Source organism: Podarcis melisellensis (assembly GCF_964234715.1).
Source record: "Podarcis melisellensis genome assembly, chromosome: 9".
Lineage (NCBI taxonomy): Eukaryota > Metazoa > Chordata > Lepidosauria > Squamata > Lacertidae > Podarcis > Podarcis melisellensis.
In genome coordinates, this window is record NC_138541.1 from 49,284,874 (window position 1) to 49,297,877 (window position 13,004).

Below are 13,004 nucleotides of genomic sequence, written 5' to 3' on the forward strand. Positions count from 1 at the left end.
ACATACAGTTGAAATACTGAGTGATTTTGGTCTTATAAAGCAATGCATAACTTGACTGTTGGAAGAAGGCTTCAATAGAACGTATGTAAAACTTGAAATTGTCATTCTTCAGGATATTCCTGGCCTTTAGATAAATGATTTTAGACTATAATTAGGATTGATGTGGCATTACCTGAGGGTACTTTCAGATGCTTCCATTGTAGCCTGGCTCTATCTGCAATACTGCAGTGCTGTTCACTTCAGGAGGCATATAAGCATGGCAAGTTCTAGTAAATTACCACCATTCCCTTGGATGGTGTTCAGCTAATCCATGTTATTTTCTGGTCAGCCAGAGGCAACTTGATCAGAATGTCAGAAATGCTTTTGAAAAAAGACCACTTCTCTCTATAATAAGGATAAGAATTAAATTTGTATAATTAAGCTTTCCTCTTCAAATGATATGCAGTCATACCTCGGGTTACAGACGTTTCAGGTTGTGTTTTTTTGGGTTACGGACCCGCTGAAACCTGGAAGTACCAGAACGGGTTACTTCCGGGTTTCGGCGGTCACGCATGCGCAGAAACGCTAAATCGCACTTTGTGCATGCACAGAAGCTCCAAATCGCAACCCGCTCGTGCACAGATGCGCCGCTGCGGGTTGCGAACACTGAGAGTTGCGAATGTGCATCCTGCATGGATCACGTTCGCAACCTGAGCGTCCACTGTAAATATTGGAATTGCCTTGAATTATTTTAATGAATTATTGATTCATTAATTTTAAACTAATGTAAGAATATAAGGGCTCCTAGATTAGGCCAGTTGACCACCTAGACCAGCATCCTCTTCTCACAATGGCCAACCAGATGCTTGTGGGAAACTAGCAAGCTGGATTCAAGCACAATAACACTCTCCCATCATTTCATTTCCAGCAATTAGTATTCAGAAGCACTGTAAATTCAGAAGCAATTATAAATAGTTGCATTTTATTTTTAAAGAAAATTTGTGAACTAGCTACTGTTGTATATTAATTCTCAAGGTGGCACACAGTTGAAAGTACAAAACAATACATTAACAGTCAAGAAGTAAAATAATATAAAATTACAGAAATTGTACTATGACTATTCTTGGCACCACTGAACCATTAAAGAAGCCTTAAACTAGTTGTTTAATATGCTAGAATGCCTGGACAAATTAAAAAATATATTTGCTGGCATCACGAAGAAATCAGAATGGGCTTCCAGGCAAGCTTTTTCTGGGCAGGGCATTCAAAATTAGAGACACCACGGCTGAAAATATGCTTTCTCTAACCACCAACCTGAAATGTTGGTGCAACTTGGTAAGGGTTTCCAGGAGTATAGAGTTTGGTCATGTTCATGTGGTGAAAGGGAATCTTTCAGACAGCTGGTGTACCGGTAGTTTATTTATATGTTGTTTTTCTACGATGACCAATGTCTAAAGCATCTCACAATAAGCATTACAGTAATCAAAATGCAGAACGATATTTGAAAAACAAATAATTACAAATATCAAATAGATCAAAATATATCAAAGTAAACAGTTGGATAAACATACGCATAATTTCAGTGGGTAGCATTCAGCTACATTTGACTCAAAGTAGACCCGCAGAAATTAATGGGCCTAACTTAGTCATGTTCATTCATTTTAATGCTTCTAATCTGAGTCACACTTAATATGTACCAAGTATTATATGAAATTCAGAATTAAGAATAAAATATAAATAGCTAACTTTTGTTATTTGTAGTTGCTAGTGCTGTTTTTGCTGCTTTTTCAGTGGCCACAGAAGCCACAGCAGCCAGATTTTAAATAAATTTGTTATCTTCTCACCAGCTCATCTCCTCCAAAAGGGAAAAGCTGGGGAGGTGCAATGATGTTAACCCCCTCCCTGCCCAATGTATTCTGGTTTGGTGCTAAAACATGGAGAGCTCTATAGGTAACTGTCAGCATTTTGAATTTTAACTGGAAATCATTTTTGCTTTATAACAACTGGTGATAGATGCTCTCTGTGGTTGTTCACAGTAAACTAGATGCCGCATTTGGTGGGAACTGACCTTTCTGATAAATCTTCAAAGGCACCCTTCTATACAACATTGTAGTGGTACAGTGTAGAGATAATTAGGGCATGGACAGCAGACCATACTATCTGTGTCTGGGAGAGGCTGCAGGAGGTACACCGATCTTTGCATAACTGGTGAAAGGTACAGCTTACCATGGATGCCACTTGGGCCACCAGTGACAACACTGGATCTCTCAGCAGACACCAACAATGTGCAACCCCATCTAGGATTGTTCTTTATTCAAATAACCACCTACTAACTACCCTTTTATCTAGACTGAGCTTCAGTTTGTTGACATGATACAATCCATTACTCATCCCAAAATTAAAGGAAATTAAAAAGGAAATTTCTATGCAGCGTGGATTGCTGTTTTGAGCAAGTTCAGAAAAACCATGTATCTATAGATCTGGGACGCGGGTGGCGCTGTGGGTAAAACCTCAGCGCCTAGGACTTGCTGATCGTAAGGTCGGCGGTTCGAATCCCCGCGGCGGGGTGAGCTCCCATCGTTCGGTCCCAGCTCCTGACCACCTTGCAGTTCGAAAGCACCCTTAAGTGCAAGTAGATAAATAGGTACCACTTTATAGCAGGAAGGTAAACGGCATTTCCGTGTGCGGCACTGGTGCTGGCTCGCCAGCTGCAGCTTCGTCACGCTGGCCACGTGACCCGGAAGTGTCTTCAGATGGTGCCGGCTCCCGGCCTCTTGAGCGAGATGAGCGCACAGCCCTAGAGTCGGTCACGACTGGCCCGTACGGGCAGGGGTACCTTTATAGATCTTCTATTGCTTTTCTTAATCAGACTCATATGTGCATTTGTAGTGCTGGATTATAATGTGTGCTTAAAGAATTAATAGGGGTATTAGTGTAATATGGTAAAAAGATAAAGGTACCCCTGCCCGTGCGGGCCAGTCTTGCCAGACTCTAGGGTTGTGCGCTCATCTCACTCTATAGGCCGGGAGCCAGCGCTGTCCGCAGACACTTCCGGGTCACGTGGCCAGCGTGACAAGCTGCATCTGGCGCGCCAGCGCAGCACACGGAACGCTGTTTACCTTCCCGCTGGTAAGCGGTTCCTATTTATCTACTTGCACCCGGAGGTGCTTTCGAACTGCTAGGTTGGCAGGCGCTGGGACCGAACGACAGGAGCGCACCCCGCCGCAGGGATTCGAACCGCCAACCATGCGATCGGCAAGTCCTAGGCGCTGAGGTTTTACCCACAGCGCCACCCGCGTCCCCAATGTAATATGGTAGAGAGTACTTCACAAAAGTGTATAATTCCTTTAGCTACCAGTCAGCCAGTATACATGGGGTTTTGGCGGCTGAACTTGGAGTGAAATGGCAGTTCCTGGAGTATTATCTATAGTGGCATATGGGTCTTTCCAGTTTATTTGTTGGTCTTTTAAAAGCATTTGGTCTGGCCGATTGGCTTCTTTTAATGCTTGTTGTTTTAGCAGCTGTGATTACTACTGGTAGCTTTGAGAAAGTTCAGATTACCCTTGGCATGCTTAGATACTGACAGGGTCAAGGAGCATATTTTAATAAACAGAAAAGTATAAATCATTCTAGCATTTGAAGATTAACCTCTTTACATTGGGTCTTCTTCAGAAATAGATTGCATTTGGTATACTGCAAAGAAACAAAGTACGCTGATATGTTAATAAGTAAATGTAATAATTTTTACATTAATATACAATCAGTTGGAACTGTTGCATTTAGGTCCTGCTTTGGGGCTTCCTGCCGGTTGGTCACCAGAAGAAATAGACCTTTGGTCTGAGCCAGCAAGGCTCTTCTTCTATTCTAATTAAATACTTCTCTACATCACACAATGTGGTATGATTTTCTATGATTTTTTTAAAGTATCCAATGTGCCACACTACCTTGTTTGCCGGTCAAATAAAAGCTGAAGTAGGCAACTGATGAACTTCTGTTTGTATAGTATCTGATTCTGGGTGGAAATTTGGCACTATGAAATCATTACTTAAAGCTTCTTTTTGTAGTGTATACGAGCTTGTTTATTTTTTACAAAAAGTTATATTGATAGATGTGATGATGATAAAGAAATGTAAATTACTTTCTACCATCTAAGTGTGTAAATACAATGTTCTGCTATCAAGGATAAATTATGCAAATTGATTTGCATTAATGCAATTTTATTTTGCATATTTATGATAATTCCAATATTTGAATTTTCAAAGAATTTACATTGATGTTACAGGACAGCTAACTGCAAACCTAGTGCCATGTATTTGAAAACAAGCCCATCATCTGTTTCCATTGCTGTATTTTATCTACCCTGTTCCAAATCAAAATTAAAAAAAAAAATCAGTGAACTGTAAGACTGTCTTTTTAAGGACTGCAAAAATCAAAAACATTAATCAGAACTTCAGTGTTTAATTAATGTGAATCCAAAGTTTATTACTTTTTAAATATTAGCTACTCAACATGAATCATCGGGAGAGCTATATGATTAATCTTATTCAGTTGCTATAAATGTCAACTGCAGCATGAAAAGATTTAAATTACCATGGTTTTCTTTCTTTTAAACTTTAAATGTCTGTATTTAAACACACCACTTAAACAAATCTGTCTTATCATTCTTACATACCAAATGTATATGTCCCACCTTCTTTTAAAGATTTACAGGCTGATGTCAACCACTACTTGAAAGCAAGCCCTTTAGAATTCCTACTTCCTTTGTAAGAACATTTAGGCTTACAGGTGTAAAGGCTTTTTGACTGTAAGGCTGGAGATTTGGCAAGAAACAGAAAAAAGAATAAAATGGAAAATAAAATTGTCTTCCATTGGTTTAATTCAAAACCAAAAATGCCAGCCAGAGCAGAAGGGCCTTATTTTATGAAGATACTCAAATGCTGTGATGAGCAACTCTCCTGAGGAAGTTTCATAACTGTGGGACAGTCAGCAGCAATCTCTATATGTTGATGAAACTTTCAAGAAAGCAACCTTTGTGAATTTTAGGGTATGCCATTTGTCACTTTTTTTTTTTTTTTTTTGCTTGGAACCATGGAACACCAAAGCAATTCCCGAAATTCATGATCCTCCCCCCCCAACTGAAGCCAAACTTTTGTTCTAGTTTGTGCCATTTGGTGCTCCAAACTCTGCATTTTGTGCCACTTTGCAAAATTTACCCCAGGTAAATTCTCTACCAAATGCAGTTTCTGCAACAGTCTTAAAAGGCTTTAATCTAACTTTGAGGTGAAGAAAGGCATTAATAAAAGTAACTAGGTCTTAAAGCTTTCCCACCTGATAGATTGTGAATGTGTTCATATCACCACCGCAACCTGGTTTGCCAAGCATTATGACCAAGGGAACTGGACTTACTGTGACAGGTGTCTTTAAAAGCCCCAGGTTACAATGCCTGCCAGCCATCCTTGTCTTAGTCTTGTCAGAATACATTTTCAGTTGTCTTTTTCATAGCCATTCCTTGATGCCCTCAGATACTATGTAAAATAATAGACACTCCATAATGTGCAGTGGTGTGTTTGATTCTGTTTATTGAAGGCTCACTACTACCCTTTGCAATCCTAATATTAACATGTATTATCAGACCAAAGCAGGTTTATGTGATCTGAATTAAAGTCGTAAGGAAAACATGAACATGACTGAGGTGAATTGGTGCTTTCTTTTAAACTAAAAAGTATGGGCTTTTTAGAACTGTGTAGCTAGTAGGATAACTCTGGTAACAACCAACTGACTGCTGTCACCTTCAGCCTACATACCAACAATTTCTTATTCCTGCTGTAAAGAGTTTACAAAATGGGCGGGGGGGGGGGAGATAAAAGTGGCTTAGACTGCTTTTCATCTTCAAAGCGTTTTGGAAACATAATCTAATTAATCCTCAGTACACCCCTGTGAGTTAGGCACATAAGTATTTGAAAAAGAAACAGAGTTTGAGGTTTTGTTTCTAAGGGCAATTTTACAGGAGGCTTACATTGCTAAAGCAACTTCTGCAGTTATATTTTCCATATCTCTATATCGTACTTCCTTCGGCTAGTGTTAGCACATGATAATCCTAGTTAACTGGCATCCAAGGCAGCATTTTTGCTATTGCAGAAGATAAGAGAGGGCTTCCAGCTCTTTGGTACCATGTTATGCTACTGCTGTATGAGGCAGCTCATGCTATAGTATGGAGGCAAGACGGAACAAAACAAGGGAAAGAATCTCATCAGATGCCGCCAAGGAACCAAAGGTAATGAGACAGAAGCAGAAAGGAGGTAGCAACCCAACAACCCTTAACAGGTTGGAGAACCGGGCCAAAGCTGACAAAATAAAGTTAAAATGTTAGCAGGGTTAAATTCAACAGTAAAAATTACACCGAGAAAAAATGAAAAAGGGAAAAGATGGAGTAATTAGAATATGCAACAGTAAGGTAAAGGGACCCCTGACCATTAGGTCCAGTCGTGACCGACTCTGAGGTTGCGGAGCTCATCTCGCTTTATTGGCCGAGGTAGCCGGCGTACAGCTTCCGGGTCATGTGGCCAGCATGACTATGCCGCTTCTGGCGAACCAGAGCAGCGCATGGAAACACCGTTTACCTTCCCGCCGGAGCGGTACCTATTTATCTACTTCCACGGGACGCGGGTGGCGCTGTGATCTAAACCACAGAGCCTAGGACTTGCTGATCAGAAGGTCGGCGGTTCGAATCCCCGCGACAGGGTGAGCTCCCGTTGCTCAGTCCCAGCTCCTGCCAACCAGTAAGGGGTAATAAAAAGGAACCATGGAAGGGAGGAAGGGAAGCTGATGTCTGTAGAAGTGGGTTGAGTGGGAAAGGATTCTCTTAACTACAAGGCTCATGGATAGGAAAGAAGGAGCAGTGTGGAAATGTTTAACATTGCAGTACTGTGGTGCCTAAGGCTACCATAATTGTAGAAGGAAATTCATTGGAAATAAATCATTTCATTGGGTTTAAAATGACTGATCATGCAGAAAAATCCAAGCTTTGCCCTGTTCTGTTATAATGTATGGAAAACAAGATTGTAACAATAGATGATACAAGGAAGATCTATAGAAACAGTGGGTTCTAGGAGAGAATCTATTGCATATTGCTCTGATGCCTGGCTGACGGAACAGCATTTTAGTTTTATGAGTAATCTACATAAATTAGAGAAGCCTAACACACCGCAAACAGAGGATTCCAGGGGACTTGGTGCCTCCTATGCACATATACACACACACACACACACACACACACCCCAGTCTGGGATATTCACTCTCAATTAGAGAGAGGTTTTTTTTTAGAGCTGTGGAGACAGCATTTTCAAGGCTAAGCATACATGAGACAAAATGTGAGTTACTATTTTGCAACTAACACCTTGTTCAGCAACTGGCAGACTTCCCTAATTCATTTTCTTTATTTCTAAGATGGGAGCTTTTCATATAGTATGAAGATACCTGAGAGTCTTAATCAGCTAATGTTTGTAAAGTGCTATGAGCTTATTGGGTTGATGGTGTTATCATTGTAAGTGCTAAGCATTATTATCAACGTGATTACATCCGAAGGTGATAGTGGACTGGTGCCAATGGTCTTGGCTTCAGCTTTCCTATTTTTAATTTTACTCTTTTGCCAACATATTTAGATTCAGAGTTTTGCATGTTTCATTCCTTTCATAGTAATCGTGTAAGGCCAGAAGACTATTCGTGTAATGATTAACATTAGTCTGCCCACATTCATGTCGCGAGCTTTTTTCTTAGTAGTTTTCTTTTTAGGAAGTGTCAGAAACTAAAGGCAGAGTCTCATGACTATGATTCAAGGTGACTTTTCTTTAAGGTGTATAAGTAAAATAGGTGAATCCATATTTATGCCAGCATATCAGTATTTATAATAACTTCAGTGTGTTCTAGAGCAGCCAAAGTATGAACAAAAGATATGGCAGCTCTGGCCCATTCTGCATACGAAGGCCACCTCAAAGGCCACCTCAGTCTCCCTATAATTCCTTTCCAGGACCATGGCTTTATAAGTTGCCTTGAGATGTCAGCTGAAATTGAATTTAAGACACTCTTCTTTTATCCTGGTAGATATCAAAATAAGGGAAATACACTCTCCTCCCATCTCAGAAAGGTTAAAATAGGGCTAATCTCATGACTTCATACTTGCCACAGCATACATTTATTATTACTATTATTACTTTTATTATATTCATATACTGCCCTTCATCTGACGATCATAGGGCAATTCACAACATTAACATATAAACCTGGTTGGCATCCATCTGTCTCAAGAGACAACAGAGGAGTGTGCCTTGGGGGTGAAGTCAAACTTTTGGAGAGTTACAGTGCCTGCTGTGGCTGTATAGACCGATACAGGAGAGACATGTTTTCTTACATCTGGGGCAGATGAAGGTATCCAGTTGTGCTGCTGCATTCTCCCAGCGGTCATTCCTCGTCTGGTCACTGCTGTGAATACACAACTTGTCTGTCTCCGGCCACTGTGGTTGTCTGCAAGGGATTCCCACATGGTGGAGTTGATGTTGCCAGCATTCATGTCTCATTTGCAGGCATCTTTGAGAATACAAAATACATACTAAAATAAAAACAAAACAAACCAATAACTGCCCTCCCACAAACACATTTAAAAGGACATAAAATGTTAATCAGCTAAAGGCTTGGTGTCTAAAGATATGTAATGAAGGCGCCGGGCAAGCCTCCCCGGAGCAAACATTCCACAAATGGGGACCACTGCAGAAAAGGCCCATTCTCATGTTGCCACCTTCTGTACCTCTCATGGAGGCACACAAAGAAAGTCCTTAAGTGATTAATGCAGGGTTGTCCATGTGAATTGTTCATGGGAAGAACATAGTGTTATTTTGCAAATGGGGAGGAGAAAATGGGTTCGGCACCAACACCCATTTTAGCACCAAAATGGTGGTGCTAAAATTAAAGCCTGTTGACATTAATCTTTATCAAAGTGTGACCAGTCCTGAATCTAGAGTTTGGTTGGTCCTTTGGTTATGAACTTTTAGCAGGTTCTTCTATAGCTGGACTCCCTGATTTGACACCTATGGGGTATCACAGCATCCTCAGAACTCTTTCACTTGTTAAGGGTCCCAGCCTCTTTTTTGAAATGAGTTTTGATTATTTATTGCCAATTGGGGTTTGGTTAGGGGGGTTACTTATTTCTTTTTTACAAAATGTGTTGTGTTTGGGGGTGTATATTGTTGTTTTGGCTGTTTTGAGTGGGGGTTCTGAGCGTTGTTGGCTTTTCTTCTGTCAAATAGGTATTGTTTTGCTGCTCAGAACAGTTCCTTTGATTTCCAAAATGGTGGGGTATCCCTACCCTGTAGCTACTCCAGCCAGAACCCCCCTGGTGGTAATATGTACCCACAGTGACCAGCAGTAGCATCAACTTGTGGGGGAGGTTGTGGGGGCTGACATGCATGTGACATCGGAGGAGCCAGGGAACGGAGCTGAACCTGACAGCAGTGTGGCTTCAATGGCTAGCAGCTCCTTCTCCTGCTGCCAGTGCCGACCAAAGGTTATTTTCCCTTCCTTCCCCTCCATGGCAGGAGGAGAAAGAGCCAGCCACTGAAACTGTGCCCAGCTCGGCTCTGTGTTTTGCTCTGATATTATTATTTTTTAACATGGGATGTGGGCATTGAAATCTACATGTTCCAGCAACAGTAGACCACAGTGATTTTCTCACATTAAGGTATATCTTCAGGGTTTACTTCCTAAGACTACAATTTCTCCATTCTTAGTTTAAGCTGTGATACTGAGTTAAGGCTGTGCAATAAATCTGGAAGCTCTTTGCACTTCACTCTCCTAGGTATATTCAAATGTAAACATTCTTGGTTCTAAACTTAAAAGTATTGGACAATGGCTACATTGTGCTCATGATGTGTACCTATCAGTGATTGTGTAGAGAATGCCAACCTTTACCCAAATTTTGATAGGCGACATAGCGTGGTTCTTATTTAAACAGTTGCTTGTTTACTGATTCATCCTTCCTAATAGCCTTCACACAAGGCTATTTACTGCTGTGACAGTTGCCTTTCCTTGCTCAATGCATTTTTGTTCTGTTATTTATTCACATCTCAATGATAAGTACTATTTGATTTGTAGCTAATTGCAGCAACTGTTTTTCATTATTTATGAGTGTCATAGTCAGAATCCATTTACAATTCTGACCGGGATAAAACTGATTGCCACAACTGATATGACCACAGCAATAAGGCATTAACTGGCACACTTGAAAGCTGTCAAGGTCTGGGGCATTAACTCCTTTTGCATTTCATGAACCATTCATTCTGCTGTTGCTTGTTCCTCTTCAGAATGTTTTCCTTCTTCTTCTGCATTTTTAAAAAATTACATTCACATTTAAGAGCCTCATAACAACTAGGAAAAGCACTAGAAAGCTAGCCAGAAAATAGCTTTTGAAAAAGTTGTTGTTTATGGTCCACTTTTCTGTTTAAAACAAAATCACCAGCTTCCAAAAATAGAAATAAATGATATGCAATAATAATACAGCAACAATAAAAGCAGACAAACCCCCAAATTAAAAGCATGAACAGCAAATTGTCACACTAAGATCAAACATTAAAAGCATGTTAGAATAACAGGCCTTCAGTAGACACTTGAAAAGTAAGAAAAGAGTTTTGGCAGATCTCTATGAATCATGTATCCCACAATCTTAATACTACCACTGAAAAAGCCATGTCTTGGGTACCTTACAACCATATAATATCTTTACTATTGCAAGACTACTTTATGTCAGAGCTTGTAAAAATACTCACAAACCAACTAAATGAGAGCTTGTTAGAAAACTTTGGGAAGTCTGTTAACAAGTTATGTAAAAAGAGAAATTAAAATATCAGATGTAGATTATTTACTTTTCTAAGTTATGTAAACAATTGATAGAATACACATTTGAGTGCATGTTTTTTAAAATATAGTATTATGACTGTAATTTTAAAGGGAGCTACACATAGCCTACAATTTTAGCAGTGTGATGATGTTGCTCCTAGGATTCATAATATAGAACATCTGAAAAAAATAGCTGGAATGAGCATGCCAGTAGTCTGTATATCACAAATACATGTGAGGATTTGAGGTAATAAAAGTAAGCTTAAAATATAGCTTTTACTAAACCAATAACTTTTAAGTGCCGCATTTTAAATGCTCTTAAATGTCTCAAGTTGATTAAACCTGATTTATTTACATAACTATTAATAGTCATTTTTGTATCTCTTCCGTTCCTCCAAAACAGAATACAGTGATCCCTGTTCTCTGAAAACCAGCTCGGATTTGTAAAATATGTCTTATTTGACTAAGCCACCAAACCAAACATTGAAAGTATAGAAACATCTGTGTAATAATCATGTTGCTAGATTCTTGCATGATCTTTTTCAGGAAAGGCAATGCATTTATTTGCTTTCAGGCATTCAGCTAATGCAGGAAGAGTTAATAAAGATCAACTAACTAAGCCCTTATTCTAATTTAATGAATGTTTTATTCTTAAGGGAAACATACTTTTCTTATAATGACAGGTGACATCTGAATGGAAAAATACACTGTTGTTTAGGGCTTTATCTAGGACAGAAAGAGATAATCCTGACACATACTTGTTATTGCTTTTGCACTTTCATAAAGTAAAAAGGGCTGTCAGTTAGAGCTAATCCTATATGCTGAACCAGCTCTTCTTCATTTACAGGCCATTCTATATTTCTTTTCTACCTTAGAGAACTCCTGATGTGCTTAAGTAGTTGACAAAGAATAGCTAAGACCAGAGAATGTAAGGGTCACTGCAGATTGCTAGAGATCAAAGGATATAGTTGACTATAGCTCATGTAGCTCTTAACAAAAGACCTTGGGATATACCTGGGAAAAAATGTGTAGTTAGTGTGTTTATTTTAAGGATTCTGTTGTTTTAACAAACAAAAAACAAAAAGATTCTCATGTTTTGTTATCTTTTTCTTTCCTAATTAGGACAGAATTTTACCCTAAGGCAGTTAGGAGTATGTGAACCAGCAACTCGAAGAGGACTGGCATTTTGTGCTGAAATGGGGCTCCCCCACAGAGGTTACTCTATCAGTGCAGGGTCAGATGCTGATACTGAAAATGAAGGAGTGATGTCTCCAGAGCATGCCATGAGACTTTGGGGCAGGGGGGTCAAATCAGGCCGCAGTTCCTGTCTCTCAAGCCGTTCCAACTCAGCCCTCACTTTAACTGATACTGAGCATGAAAACAAGTCTGACAGTGAGAATGGTAAGTCTTTCTGTGTGTAATATGAAAAACTATTTCATGATTTGTATTTATGTATTCTTTAAGCATGAGCATACTTTCTGAACAACTTTTATAACAGTTTTCTAGGAAAAGCCAGTGTCCAGTATTGATGACTGGATGCAATATTTTACAAATATATAATTTGTACAATATTTTATCAACCGTTTGGAAAAAAAATCTGAGAATGAATGAGTACACAAAATAGCTTATTAAGAAAGTTTGAGTACTAAAGAACAAATTTGATTGTGCTTTAAAAATCAGTTTGATACAAGTAGTTGAAATTGTGATAAAATGGAAAGAATGTCCTTTGGAGACTAGATTGTTGTGTAGTTAAAAGCTGACAAACATCTAACCCGAACTTCTTAGGAAATTGGAAATAGTCTTTCTATATAATTCCCCCGCTCCCCTGGTTAATTCTGGATCAGCAATATACTGTCCAAAGGCCCCATGCAGCCTCTGAGGTATTATGCATACTTTTGTTTCAGTCAAGCAATTCTTCAGTTCATTGGTAGCAAACATGCTTTGTACAATACTAGGCCAGATAGCCCAATGGTATGACAACATACGACAGCTTCAGAAGATATATGTGTTGATAGGGTTTTGCTCAAGGGAACTTGAACCCTAGTTTTGGCAATTTATAGGCACTTGATCCTTGGGTGAAACAAGCTTTAATCCACATGTCTGCATCATAAGAAACAAAATAACATTTTCACTAATATAAA

General features: G+C 39.4%; 1 protein-coding gene across 9 annotated transcripts in view; it reads left to right on the forward strand.

Annotated features, from left to right (window-relative positions):
• Positions 1-13,004, forward strand: part of TENM3 (teneurin transmembrane protein 3) — a 1,264,289-nt gene that overhangs the window by 971,201 nt on the left and 280,084 nt on the right. For 8 of the 9 annotated variants that reach the window (XM_081925878.1, XM_081925873.1, XM_081925879.1 and 5 more), the window contains one exon: positions 11,986-12,264. In XM_081925878.1, the coding sequence (XP_081782004.1) occupies positions 11,986-12,264 (279 nt within the window). The remainder of the gene's footprint in view (positions 1-11,985; positions 12,265-13,004) is intronic. The other variant, XM_081925885.1, reaches the window with a different exon arrangement.